The sequence below is a fragment of the Diadema setosum genome, chromosome 4 (assembly GCF_964275005.1).
Source record: "Diadema setosum chromosome 4, eeDiaSeto1, whole genome shotgun sequence".
NCBI classification, from domain to species: domain Eukaryota; kingdom Metazoa; phylum Echinodermata; class Echinoidea; order Diadematoida; family Diadematidae; genus Diadema; species Diadema setosum.
In genome coordinates, this window is record NC_092688.1 from 47548510 (window position 1) to 47563691 (window position 15182).

At 38.1% G+C, this 15182-nt stretch overlaps 1 protein-coding gene across 1 annotated transcript; it reads right to left on the reverse strand.

Annotated features, from left to right (window-relative positions):
• Positions 1-1677: 1677 nt before the first annotated feature.
• On the reverse strand, positions 1678-14989 carry LOC140227374 (vacuole membrane protein 1-like). The gene is made up of 13 exons (XM_072307786.1): positions 14877-14989; positions 11704-11960; positions 10920-11010; positions 10202-10312; positions 9259-9338; positions 8878-8974; positions 8211-8262; positions 7306-7388; positions 6058-6138; positions 5292-5408; positions 3551-3612; positions 2593-2698; positions 1678-1815 (listed from the first exon to the last, which is right to left on the reverse strand). Exons 1-13 carry the CDS (start codon positions 14964-14966, stop codon positions 1678-1680), a joined length of 1365 nt encoding a protein of 454 aa, XP_072163887.1. The 5' UTR covers positions 14967-14989.
• Between the last annotated feature and the right edge of the window lie 193 nt (positions 14990-15182).

A 15182-nucleotide genomic window follows, 5' to 3' on the forward strand; every position in this document is an offset into this window, starting at 1 on the left:
CTGAGCTGAAAATTTCATATTTTCACAATACAGTATAAGTCCTTTGACCAAGAAACAAACTTCACTCCACTTCCCTTTTTCCCAATGAAATGAGACTGAACAATTTGTATCCTTTGCACAAATGATTATTGTGTTGCTTTAGCATAGCAATGGTGTTTGTTTGTTTGGTATGTGTTTTGTAACCAGCATCACTGTTCACTGAAAATGTGAAACTTTAAAATTCCATAACTTTCCTATTTCCGGTCCAAGGAAATTTTGAGGAAATTTCTACTAATCTGACTGTGTGACTTTACTCTCTTTATTCAAGCAAATTTAATATGAAGTGGCACTGCACTGTAAGGCCACCACATATAAAGCCTTATGCAAGTTAAGTATACTAAAGCGCATTCCTTTTACCCTGGTTATATGAGTAAATCAATCAAATTGTACACACCAATCAAAAATCTATCTTCTATTATTTCATGAACCAAAAATCAAACACTATGAGGTGATCGAGCACTTTCTCTTTCCAAATCCAAATCTTTTGAATGATATTCCCCAGACTATGCCAAATTTTCACAACAGTCAAATGTAAACCCAAACTTAAAACATGCTTTTTCAACCTCTTTTATCCATGCCTTTTTCTAATTATTTTTTGTTTGTCTAATTGCTCCCCTGTTCAGATGTATCCTGCCACATGTAGTTAAAGGTCCAGTTTACCTTTGGGAGTAGTGATTTCAAAAAATGTCAAGATATCATATTTAATGCATATGTGTAGTTCTGTTGAGTCACAAAACATCCTTCCATATAAATTGTTTGCAATAAAACCTAAAATATGAGGAGATATCAGTGTTTTTCTCAATAAACCGTGACTGTAGACGGTTTAATCCGAAAACATTTTTATTATAACTGTTGTTCACATTTTGTGTATTTAACAACACTTAACATTGATTATACGGATTCAAATTTTTACAGTGGTTGTTTCTAGCCCAAACTCACATTTTAGAACTTTTTTGAAGCACTAATGCTGGGTTTTTGTTTCATCTGCAAATGGCAAATTATGCCTTTAATTGCCTGTATCAAAGCACCAAGAGTATCGACATGCTGACATGTGCATGACTGTAAAACATGATATATTCGCGGCATGAAGTTTTTCCAAATTGCCACTGGTGTTCAATGCATATATGGCAGACAAGAACTTTTGCGTGCATTTTAATTTCGCGAATCTTGGCGCTTGCAAAATTCGTGAAATTAAAATGCACACGAACATTCCTCATTTTACAGTATACAAGTAGCCATCATTATCATTCATTATGAAGATTAGAGCATCATCTTGAACTGTCATGAATTATGTGTTATACTACACAACTGCCATGGCTGTCTACTTGTTGGGTGGGAAAAAAGGGCTGGCTAAAAATGAATTCATCAATTGCAAATGGCGTTCTCATCCATTTACTTCATGCAAAACTTGCAGAAAACTCTGGACTGGAATGATACAGTTCCTTGCCTGGTGGTGTCCAACATCAAATACTGTATACCGATATATATTCTCGGAAATTGAACTCACACCAAGAAATATATCTAAAATAATAATAATAATAATAATAATAAAGAAATAAAAATTTATAAAATAAGGAGGAAATATGTGCAAAAACTGTCACTAGCTACCAAGCTGTACATAACTGCCATTAGCTGACATCAATGCATCTTGTCGCGATTCTTTTCTTGGACCCGCTTCATGTAGCGCTGGGCCAGCGAATTGACGATGGAAATCACAAAATAGATCACCATGGCGATGACCAGCTTCTCAAAGAGGAAGCCAAGGAGGTTTTTCTTCTACAGCAGAGAGAGATAGAGAAAAAGATACATAGTGGTATAGAGAGAGAGAAAGAGAAATAGATGGATAATAATATACACTAAGATATGACAAAATATATCAGTGCCCCTATATACAGTCCGACCTCTCTTATCCGGCCTCCCTTTATCTGGATCTCTCTATTATTCAGATGTGATCTCCCCGTTATTTTTTTCCCCCTGATCTAATAATTATGGGGAAAGGTCTGTACAAGAAAATCTGATAAATCTAAGCCCCACTGATAAACAATTCTGATACATGAGATCAACATGGATTCAACTGCTATTTACATGGATAAAATTGAGTATAACTCAATGCATGTCAAAAGCACCTGTAACTTACAGCATGAATCATGTGAAGACAGGTTTTATGCACTTTATCACACTGTCCCCTGTATGAAAATACAGAGTAGAGCCACCACAATTTTATTCAATGATTTTCATTTCTCTTTTAAACACATTTGAACACAACTGTTCATGTGCATTTGCAATGCTTACAAATATTTTGTGTTGAATAGTCCCATATATTGATTACTGAGTAACTAAAAAGGAATGCATCTGACTGTTTATCAACTGCTCATAACAAAGACATTGCCCCATGTCCCTAATTCTTATACACACATGTAAGGGTAAGTGCAGGCAGTTCCCCAATGTTTGAGTGGTGCGGCCTTGGGCAGACAGCTAAGGTTTTAAATAGCTGCCAAGCAAGAAAGTGAAAACAGAACAGTGCATAAAAGATGATGGATTCACAATATTTACCTGATCAGTCCCTCCACTGCCCGGCTGGTGGTGTAATTTGGCCTTCTGCTTGACCAAGAGGTCACGGAAGGGTCGTTGAAGGGGTGGACCAATCAGTGGAAGCATACTGTATTCAAGAGAGACATGGATATGCAATCAATGATGTAGTCCTACTTCATGAAAACTATGCAGTTTCATGGGACTAGTTTCTCATTTTATAGTGTCTTAATGTTTTATTCAAAATAGACATCACAACTGTAACTGCCCCATTTCTGCACAGACACTCGCAGTTTAGCTTCCTGGAGCTGCTGCAACGGATTATTTCATGCAAGGTTCAAGGTTCAAAACCTTCATCGGCTAGAGATGAGAGAAGGTGAGAGGTGTCAGGAGAAATCCTGTCCTACAGTAACTCCTGCACCCTTCAGCCTCAACACTCACAATAACAGATATCATCAAGATATCGACTACAAGTCCTCAGAGCTGTACGACCATTTCATAGCGACACATCTTAAAATAAGTCAACAATTTTCTCAAGTTTTTTTTACACAATATTGTCTTGAATAAAATGAGTTTAGTTATCTTACTACATCCAAACTTATGGCATCAAAACTCTCACATATAATAATGCTTTCGTACCAATACAAGAATTTCATGCTATGATGAATGAGATCAGTTTTTCAAGTGTAAAAAGGATTATCAAACAATGCTACTCATAAGTCATGTAAAATTGAATGATTTCTGTCTGTCTCTCAACAATTTTTGAAAGGAAGTCATGACAATCTTGAGAAGCTTTGCTCTACCTTGCTAATCAAGAGTGATGTGAGCTGAACTTTCCTCTGAATTATACCACTAGGACATAACAAAACATACACAAGTTCTACAGATGATAATAGAGTGTGGAAGGTAGGGTTTTAGTAGAAGTTTAAAAAGAAGTGTAATTTTCGTACAATTTCATAGATAAGACAAACACATCACTTACCCAATTAAATCAACAAGAAGATCTACATGATGCTCACTAAACGTAATGATGACAAACATTGTCTGTGTGAGAAGAAAAGCATAAAAAATATGATGAAAATAACACTATGTCAATCTTGATAGCATTCACTATGAATAGCTGTAGCTTTGTGACTTCCATACCAAGAAATGAAACATACAGCATATCACACTGAAAAAAAATATCACATTGACTTCGAAACCTTAAAAAATCCAACCAAATCCACTGAATTCCAGTGTGAAGTAAAGTTAACTTACTTTTACAAGTAAGATGGTCATTTTTCTTCTACCTATTTAACTTTATGTCATATAATTTTACTCAAAACAGTGAAGACACCTTGCTCACACATCAACCTGAATATATTGCAAAATGTCACTGAAAATGCAGCCAATTATATCTGGGCATCATTTATAAACTTGTCAGATGACAGTTACGTACAAGCATTGACAATAATCTGTGAAATATCACACAAAAGGTTAGAAAATATCCATATTGACAATCGACACACTGACATAAAGTTATCAAAGAGAAGATTGAGTGCCAAATGTGGGTAAGATTTAAACTAGAAATGTCGCTACAGCGACTGGTTATACCCCCGCCAAACAACATTTCATAAGCTTTGGTCAAAAAATGAGGAAGTAGTTAAATCCGCAAGATCTTTCCTTGATCTTCTGCCATTAATATGCCGTTACCATGGCAACGTACTTTCGGGTACTGTCGAAAAATGCGTCTTGCACATCTACAACCAAAGGCACACATCTGTACCAAGTTTCATGGAAATTGGGCAAAAACTGAGGAAGTAGTTTGCAACACAAAATTTTCCATCATTATGGCTCATAATATGTGAGCTGTTACCATGGCAACATACTTTTTGTCACTGTCAAGAAATGTGTCATGCTGACCTATATCCTAAGACAAACATTCAATATGAATTCCATGAGAATTGGAAGAACACTGATGAAGCAGTTTTGCCATGAAGCATTTTGCCCTATATTTTACCAATAACATGCCGTTACCATGGCAACGCACTTTTTGCCACTGCGGAAATATGTGTCTCGCACATTAACATATTCAGATGAACATCTGTACCTAATTTCATAAAAATTGATCAAAAACTGTGGGAGGAGTTCGCGACGCAAGATTTGTACCCATTTTTGCCCATAATATGCCGTTACCATGGCAACGTACTTTTGGGTACTGTCAAAAAATACGTCTTGCACATCTACAACCCAAGGCACACATCTGTGCCAAGTTTTATGGGAATCGGTTGAAAACTGAGGAAGTAGTTCGCGACGCAAGATTTGCAACGGACCGACCGCCCGACCGTCCGCTGATTCCTATATACCCCCTTCAAACTTCGTTTGGCGGGGGTATAAAAAGAAAGTCACAGTTTTGCCAACAACTCAAGACAAAAGAAATGAGACGATGTGTTTACATCACCCACAAATCATTTTTTGTTCTTTTGTTGGATTTTCTGGATAGTTTTTCTTGTTTTTTCTAGTCAATCCAGACTGGACACATACCTGTGAAAAATGATATAAAATTTGTAAGTAGAAGCTTCCTGAAAATGCTTGTGCTTAGCCTATGGGTCTTACCTGTATATTCAAAGCATACCCTATGGGTCTTACCTGTATATTTAAAGCATAGCCTATGGGCCTTACCTGTATAAAGCATAACCTATGGGCCTTACCTGTATATTTAAAGCATAGCCTATGGATCTTACCTGTATACTCATTTTGATGACAGCCTTGCCAATAAGGGTAGCACCAAAGAATGTCCAGAATGGCACGAGGAAGTGACCACACGTGATGCCCGCTAGGTCAAAGAGAGGATTGGGAATCTACACAGGAAAGATCAAACAGAGACCAAAGAATGTATCAGAGAAAAAAAAATCTAACAATACAATCATCATAACAGACCATTAAAACTATTCTATAGACTGTAATGGACACATACACATACACACAAAAAACCCAACTTGCAGATACTATAAAACATATTTTCGCGGCATGAAATTTTCGCGAATTGGAGCCGACAGCCTTTTTTGCTTCATGAAATTTTCGTGAGTTGCCCCTAACATTCAATGCGTATAGTGTAGACAAGAACTTTCATGTGAATGCACACAAACATTCCTCGTTTTACAGTATATATATGGAGAGAGAAAGAGAGAGAGAGAGAAAAAAATAATCATTGACCAAAGAGATGTGAATGGGGCTGTTCATTTGTCTTGCACACAATACATGTAATGACATAAAACATGATTTTTGTTTGACTTACTTCAACTAACTGTTTATCCAGTCACTTTACATTCTCCTTACACATCCTTTTTATCTTTTTTGATGTTTTACAAACCAAATTCATAATAGAATATAACATGTCAAATAAACATGTATGCTTTCTCTTGGTAGAGTTTAGTGTCACTAGACATCATTTTAGCCCTTCACACTCCACATCAATATAATCGTAATACACATGACTCAAATACTCACTGAAGCACACGCCAGGATTCCAAAGAAACCCACTTTCTGGACAAACTTTTGAATACCAACTTTCATTCTTGTTATGAAGTCCTGAAAAGGAGATATGATTAGAAGCAACACATAACATACAAAAAGTTAATGGTTACAAGTGTAAACAATTCACTATTTGTTATATAAATCACTTGTAAACAATTCACTATTTGTTTTATAAATCACATCAGACATTCATGAGTGTGGTCCTAGCCAGTACCTGAATGCAATACAGTAATGGCAACCATTTCTCTGGAAAGGCAAATGATACATGTACATAGTTGTATGATGAGGTAATTGACTGAAATCACAAGTAACTTTGTAATAGTCAGTGATCCAGTGTATGCTGCAAACAATAGCACACTGTAATGTCAGAGGGCAATGGAGCAAAACTCTAAGTTTGATTACAAGCCTCTCATGGGAGTTAACGTACATGGATGAGGTGAACTATTCAAACTATTCGACAAAAGTTGCATGCTCAACAGCAAAAGCTTGGAATTTCAGTTCTTAGCAAATGTCATGTGATGAGAAGTCAGCCAAATGTGTAGCAGGAAACTTTTCAGGTGTTGGATAGTACTGAAAAATGCAATTTGCCAGTGTTTGCACTGTGCAATGTTCTAACTTGTCACACTAATTACCATGTCTAATTAATTACTATGAGGTGTGGATGAGTCTTAGGACAGAGATGATGCTGATCGTAACAATGATAGTAGCGATAGGGGTTGTGATAATATCACTGATAATTATGATGATGATGATGATGATGATGATGGTGATGATGATGATGGTGATGATGGTGGTGATGATGGTGATGATGATGGTGATGATGATGGTGATGGTGGCGATGGTGCTGATGGTGGTAATGATGATGACGATGGTGATGGTGGTGGTGATGACGATGGTGATGATGATGGCGATGAATGATGATGGTGATGGTGATGATGATGTTGGTGATGTTTATGATGATGGTGACGTTTATGGTGATGGTGATGGTAATGGTGATGGTGATGATGGTGATGGTGATGATGATGTTGATGTTTATGGTGATGGTGATGGTAATGGTGATGGTGATGACGGTGATGGTGATGATGATGATGATGATGATGATGATGATGATGATGGTGATGATGATAATGCTGACGACGCTAATGCTGAGAATGACAGAGGTGATGATGATACTGGTGATGTCAGTGACTAATCTCCCACCAATCCTCCCACATGACTCACCTGTTCACCCCTCTGACTCTGCTCCATCATCTCTTCAAACTCCTCATAGTCTTCATTGTCTGGTTCCACCCCTGAGAGACGAGCTGTGATTCCAACAGAGAGATGGTTTGTGAATACCAAACTGTATGATTCAATTTGTTTATTCATCTCATTTTCTGATAAAACAATGCAACAGTATTGAATTTTACAATACAGTACAAAAATAACTGATCATTTACATTTTTATATACATATAACTGTGAAAATGAAAAAAAAAAAAAAAAAAACTTGAATAAAGCCAAAAAGGCCTTGTAAAGTAAGTTCTCTTCTTCTTGTGTATGCACAATTAAACTGTGAAATATCAGAACCTCTGAAATCTGATTGGTCAGAAGCTATTCCTACATCACACACTGATTACCATCAGCCAAATAATCTTATTTCAATTTAATGCTCAAATGGATAAAATTCATTATTGTTATGCTGCTGTCAAAAAGCATCAGTAACCCTCTGTGGCATGGACATACTGCATGTATCGAACAGAAAGTTGTGTGGCTGGATGCCTCATGCACACACCTGGTAAATTCTTGCCTGGAGGAATAATTTTAGGCGTAGCGGTAGCTTAAGAAACATCACAAGATATTACTCTGTCTTTTGCATAAAGCATACAAACACACTCACATACATTGTACAGTGCACTCCTGTTTCAAAACATGGCTGTATCAAATTCTTGTTAAAACCAAAACTTCAGGTCCAAAAATTATCATCTATTTATCTTCACCTACTTAATTTATTGGGCTATAACAAAATTTTGAAATAACAAAAGAAAACTACCAGTCCCAAGGACTCTGTTGCAACAAGAGTCACCTGTATACACCTTTCAACTGTACAAACAATGACAAACACAACTGATGAGGTGTCTTCTTTACCTGCTTTGGCCATAAAGTAAGGAGGCAGTTCTCCTAAGGCAGTTCCTGCACCCTAATCAAAGAGAATGTGGGAAGAGAAACCCAAGGAGAAAGTAAGCTGCCTATTTACAACTTTGCAAAGTAAAGAATAATAACATAAATTCAATCTAATATACAGCATAGTCTAACATTATTTGCATGCATGTTGGCAAATAACCATCTAAAATATCATTAAAAATGTGACCTACATTTATTCCAAAATCAAAACTGTTTGACATCTGCCCATATTTTAACATTTCAAATTCAAAAACCACAGAGTGACTTATTATTTTGGCATTAACTGTGAAAAGAATGGTAGCTTAAAAAAAAAAAAAATCCATGAAATGAAAGAGTTCGCAGAACTGAGTTGTATGAACATTCAACTGTAATGAGAAGTTTCTAAGCTTGTTAATATTAAAGCTATGATATATTTAATAAAAAAGTTTCCCACATCATTCAAATGAATGGGTTTTCCATCATAAACAATGATTAACTGAAACAAAAAGTGTGAATATTCCCATGCTCCTGCACAAATACAGTCACTGGTTACTAAATATGGCAATCTGGAAAAGACGTTGCGACCTTGTAATGCTGCTTTCTTTATTTACTATCACAACAATAAAAGAATAAGAAGTTCCACTACACTAACCCACATAACAGCTTCAAGGCGAACTTTTTGTAGTACCGCCCATATCGTCATGGAAACTGCAGAACTGCCCTCTTGTGCCGAGTCTGGACAGGTTATCCTGAAAGGAATCAGAAAAAAAAAACCCAGAATAGATTATAATATTACACAGTTTAAAAATAATAAGAATTTCATTAGCACTGCTTTGTATTTATATTACCATGTATATTGGCAACAACCTGAAGGTCCTATTATGAAACAGCACTACAGAGTACCATGGATGAAAATTTAAAGAAAACATGATTATATTCCTTCATGACAACTTAAACAAGATGGTTGAAGTGATTTAATTTCTCAGTTTATGTGGTTGCTAATGAGTTCTAATTTCGTAGAAAATGAACTTACTTGTCGGGATAAGGCGGTTCTGGAAAGTTTACTGACTGACACTCAAATGCTGCTAGTGTTACCATGGCAATGTGTGGACCCTGTAATATTAAAATACACACAGAATAAAGAGTCTTTGAACATACTTAACACTGCAAAGGAAAAGTATTTTAACAATGGGAAAATCAAATAGCCGTTTTATTAAAAGCAAAACCATAAATTGCTACATGAGCACATCGTCTGTTGAGTATGAGAAGGGCGTTAAGTGGTCTTGAACACTATGGGTTTAGTGGCAACTTAACGCCCTTATCATTCTCAACCGACGACATTATCTATAGTTTTAATGAAAATCTGCAGTAATTCTTTCAAACAGAGCAACATAATATATCTGTTTGATCTTGAAACAAAACTATTCCTTTATCTCTTGTGCATCTCTATTGCCTAGGCATTGACCATTACTATATGCATACAAGCTTCAACAAACACTTTACTGTCACTACTAAGGGTGTGTTTATGCTCAATTTGCGAGGGCAAAATCAGCAGTTGGAAACACTGATCCAAAACGTTGATTCAAAATGCTGTTCACAAGGATGCTGTCTAGGCTCAATTTTTTTAGCTTGAGAAAGAGCCGATTTCGCAAACATGCAGTGTGCACTGGTGAAATACTCTAAACCTCTATTGTAGTACGCAGTTCATCACATGTGTTCATATCAACGTGAGTCTGGATGAAACTGCGTTTTGAACGTAACACACTTCAAAAGCCTGATTATGCCTAAAAAAGTGAAACACAAACACACCCAGACTAACTTAAAACCTTGCACAGCAAGCACACTATCATTCACTTGTCAATTGCACAACAGGACTGTATAAAGAAGCAAACTGTTCTTCCTTCGTCAGAAAAAGTTTATAAAGGGATCTTGTTATGCAAAGGATATAATTTAGGAAAGGCAGATCCAGTACTTACCAGATATAGGATGAAAGTGTGCAATCCAGTCCCAAGACCAACGGAGGAGAGAATACCAAGGCCCACCCAGTACAGGGACCATAGGAGCTGCTTTCTGAACAGCTGCACATACTGATGGAGGAGACCAACCAAACACAACGAATGGAGTAAGTGTTGAAAATACAAGTCATGCACAGCTTGTGAGTGTGCTTGGTTGATGAGGCACTAACTTACAGGTATTCATTTACCCTGGTGCTACGCAAGACTCACAAACAAAACAACAGCAGACCAAGTGACAAATATACAAAATACCAAATTCACTGAACCAAAAGTACTCAGAACATGTCTTTTACACTCGCAAAGAGACAGGGTTACTAATTGATGATTATGAATCTAATATTGTTAGAGCTGTTATTTTTGTAAGGGTTTAATTTTGCCAATTTCACAAATCACTGTTGGATCGCGAATTGAACAACACAAAATAATGTCACATGATCTTAATCGCATTGAATTTACACACAGGCATCAGCAAATTTAAGATAGCCTCGGTGTCAAATTACAAACACAACATTTCCAGTCAGTGTCTATGAGCTCTTCAATTGCAAAAATATCACTGTGAGAAAATCCCAGCAGCATAAATTGTTCTTGAAGTTCATCAATTCTGTGGATGACATGCTGAAACAAAATATCTAGTGATGCAGATAGTGTGGCAAGGAGTTCCAGTAGATGCCGAGCTTACCACTTGATGTGCGCCTTCAAGGTGATACATCACTGTCATAGCAAAGACAAAGACAAAGAACATTCCAACCTTCCTCTTGTTGGACCATAACCTACAAAAGATAAAATGAGATACATAATAATCTATTTTCATTTTCACTGTATAGATCTGTAGAGAGTTCTAATGTGTGAGTTAGGGATAGAAACAACCAATGTAAAATGTAAAAACCAATGGAAAACAACCAATGTTTAAAAATGTTTAAAAATCTGTATAATCAATGGTAAGTATCAATAGATATACAAAATGTGAATAGTTATAAGAAATTTTCTCAGAGAATAAAACTTCTACAGTTGTGGTTTATTGGAAAAAAAAAACAGTGATATCTCCATATATCTTAGGTCTTAAAATTGGAAGTTTTTATATGGTAGGATGTTCTGTGATATAACTGACCTACACTGTACACATATGCATCAAATGTGATAAACTCAAACATATCTGAAAAATCTTCTCCCAATCATATGGTAAATAATACCATTAATGAACTGACAACTTCAATCTAATCATTCTCTAATATAAGACATTAGCAGTAAAATTAAGACTTGCCAATTTGATGAGAATAAGATGATAATTTCTGTAGGACCTGCTTGGTCAAACATACTCTGTGCTCGAAATACCCACAGACCATCAGCAATCTGCTGCCATGTCCTTCCCACTGGCCAGAATAACATTTTATTACTCACTTGCACCGCCTCAAAAAAGTGTCCTTGACCCAAATTTGATGAAATTTGGGGTTTGCATACTGTACCTGTGTGTCCATCCTACAATCATAATGTACAGCTCGAGAAGGAAGTACTGTAGAGTTGTGAGAGGTTTGCGGAAGAGGGTCACTTTGGCTCGCTCCTCTCGATCTCTTCGCCTCGTCTCCCTCAGAGCCTCGTGTTCCTCTGGCGTGGACGGTGCATCCTCATTGGTGGGCGTCCCCGAGCCCCTGATCAGCTGACCAATCCCAGGATTCAAGTTGTTCTGCTGGAACATGGCGTCAGCATCCTTCAGACGCAGTACCTTAAAGAACAACAGCCAATCATGGGCAATAAATAAAATTATTTTTAAAAATAGCCTTTCTGCTTTTTTAAACACGTTGCGGACAGACTGATTTTGCTACAACACGCATTTCCCATACAAGACACCTGCCCAAGTATTAGCTCGGGACTCGTCCTCAATAGGTTTTAAAGGGGTCCTCAAAGTACAGCATATCTTTCGTTCACCATGGCAATCCCTAAAACATGTTCATAATATGCTTAAACACGTCTGCCTGATCTAGCCACACCTTTTGAATAACCCTGCTAACAGGTATCGACTCCAGCTACTTGTACTTAGTAAAAATAAAAAACTAAATAAATAAATAAAATAAAATCTCTGAAAGGCCTAGGCCTGTAATATATCAAAATAAATAAATGAAACGTCTTTACTCTAACTGGTCTTGGATAACTCTAACCCCGGAGTGGCGGGGCGCTATCAACCAGTAACACTAACAGCCCGTTACGTGTTGGGGTTGCTGGTGCGGTTAGGATAACTCTACGAGTCTAATCATCAGTCCGGATCAGACATTTTGACTGGAAAAAAAAAAAAAAAAATACACGTTTTCAACTTACTGGGCATCATCGTAGGTAATTTATTTAATTAAGATCATAACAGTATCTGTAACAGTCTAGACTCTACTACAAAGTACATCTGACGGTGGCCTGTACTGTTTTTTTTCTTTTTGCCGTTTTCACTTGCCCTGGCCTGGCAGCTAGCACAGAGTCAGACAGTACGTAGACTCGGAGTAGGGTTCTTTAATATCTAGATCTTACTGTCTCTAGTATGGAGTAGTATCACCAAGCGTTGTGGGACCGGACAGGTTCACAATGTGGGACTGGACGCGAATTGTAAGTGCGTGTAAGTGCATCTGTAATGAAAATGACGCACCCAGGAATAAAACCAACCCTGCCTGGGAATGGAATTCCCATGCAGATCTACAAGATGCAATGCAAAAATGTAAGTAACTGTCTCATAATTTCATAAAATATGATAATTCTTTCATTTTCTCACCTAAAAAACATATTTTCTTGCTAATGACCCTAATGTATGTAATTTATACCTCCCGCTGGCTGCGATGCATGTCGTTCTCACTGCCAGTATTATATCAGAAGTGAAAGTCTCACAAGGTAGGTGTTATGAGTGAATTAGGCCAGTTCGATCGAATGTTCGATAGCCTTGATTGTACGGCGAGAATGTAAACACCGTGCACGCTCGCTCCCCATATATTTCCCATACAAAATCAACACGTGCACAACTCTCTTTGATACATTCGTACATGGAGTCACTTTGAAGGGGAAAATCCAACGATTTAGCAGGTTAATTCTCACGCCGTTTTCAGAGTATGTTGTCTAACGTTATGCACTTGTCAATGTAATGACGCACCCCACTACCCCCGGACATGGGTGCGTCATGGTCATTTTTTGACTGACCACACGGGGTTTTTGACGGACACCAGAGTCACTTTTTTGACGGACAAAAGGCTGCAAGTGACGAACACCACAGTCACTTTTTTGACGGACAACACGTTGAAAGTGACGAACACCTCGGTCACTTTTTTGACGGACATCCTCGGTACATTTGACGCACCCCCGAAAATACTGAAACGATTTTTGCATACGTTTTATTCAAGCAATTTCATTTTCTTTTGGTTCGTAAGCATAATTTGTAAAAGTTTCGGCAAGTTTCCCTTACCCTGGCCCTGCAAGCACCGTACCGTCATTCACCGTACATCACGCTGCTGCTACGATATTCCGTACAGTAGTATGTATTCTGTGCATGCAATCCATCCATACGACAATCACATGTGTGCAGATGCGCTGTGTGTGCGCGGCCATTGCTAGTCCGGTGGATGCATACTGCAGCGCAGGTACACACCACGCCACGGCATTCCCGCGAGTATAAACAGCCCAGTCGCTGTACGTAGAGATTCGCACAGCCTAAACAAGTCCCTGGTTTGACTTGAGATTGAGTATGCGTGATTTCATGGGTTTGTTGGATAGAAAATGTGAGGAGAAAGGGTGGCTTTTAAATTGTTTGCTTGCCAGATTCTGGCAAGCATTTTTCCCTCTTATTCCAAAATGCTTCCCGACTTTGATTTTCACTTGCCGCGGGAAAACGCTCACTGTAATTTCACTCGTGGTACGCGTATACGGTATACTGGTAGCGTGCAAAAATGCGTGCAGTTTTCCATAGGCTGTAGCCAAGTGACGCACCCCTCGGTTCAGAATAATGCGTGTTATTTTCCATAGCCAAGTGACGTACCATGACGCACCCCTCGGTCAAAAATTTGACCGACAATGATGGGATTTTGACGCACCCCTCGGTCAAAAATTTGACGGACAAAGCTGGTAAAATGACGGACACCTAGGTCACAAATTTGACGGACCAAACGAGGAAATGACGCACCCATGTCCGGGGGTAGTGGGGTGAGTCATTACATTGACAAGTGCATTAGTATATGAGGAGTCTATATCAAGTCTTTGAGGTAAAGAAGGGTGCATATTCTATGTAAAATAGCTAACGTTAAGTTTTCACGCGCGAACTTAAGTGTCCGGAAACACAACCCCCATCCTGATCATACTACTCTAGCAGTATTCTATTTAAGGTTTCTAGATCTATTTCTAAATTCTAGTAAGACTACCTCACTACCTCACTACCCACCACAGCTCAGCGGCTACACCGTTTATCCCATGCCATAGAATTCTAAATACACTACTCACATCTAACCCCTGTTAGTGTTAGCACTAGGTAGTAGCACTAGCAGCACTGCCAGCAAACCGTAGCTAGCTTCGTGTGGGTGGGCACGATGTTCGTGCCAGCATAATACATCCACGTTGTATTTTACTTATTTATAGTAGGTGCCACAGTCGTTGACTGTCGGCTGTGCTATATACTCACCAATTGATCTTTGATGCCGTGTGCCCTTAAACCTCGTCGCTTCAGTTCCTCCTTTAACTGGGGAACTTTTAATTTAGAGTAATCGTCCATCACGAAATAACTGACGCTGTGGATGTTATTCGTCCATTTCGAAGAGAAATACCTTCTGAAGTGATACGCTTGCTGTATAGCTGACGACTGACCTCTTCACGTTTACGTACGTACGTACATGTACGGAGTGTGTGCACTGGCTGTACATACAGTAAATCACACGTACACACTAGCATCCGTTGAGGCAAATTCTATGGTGTCTTTCAAACCCAAAAA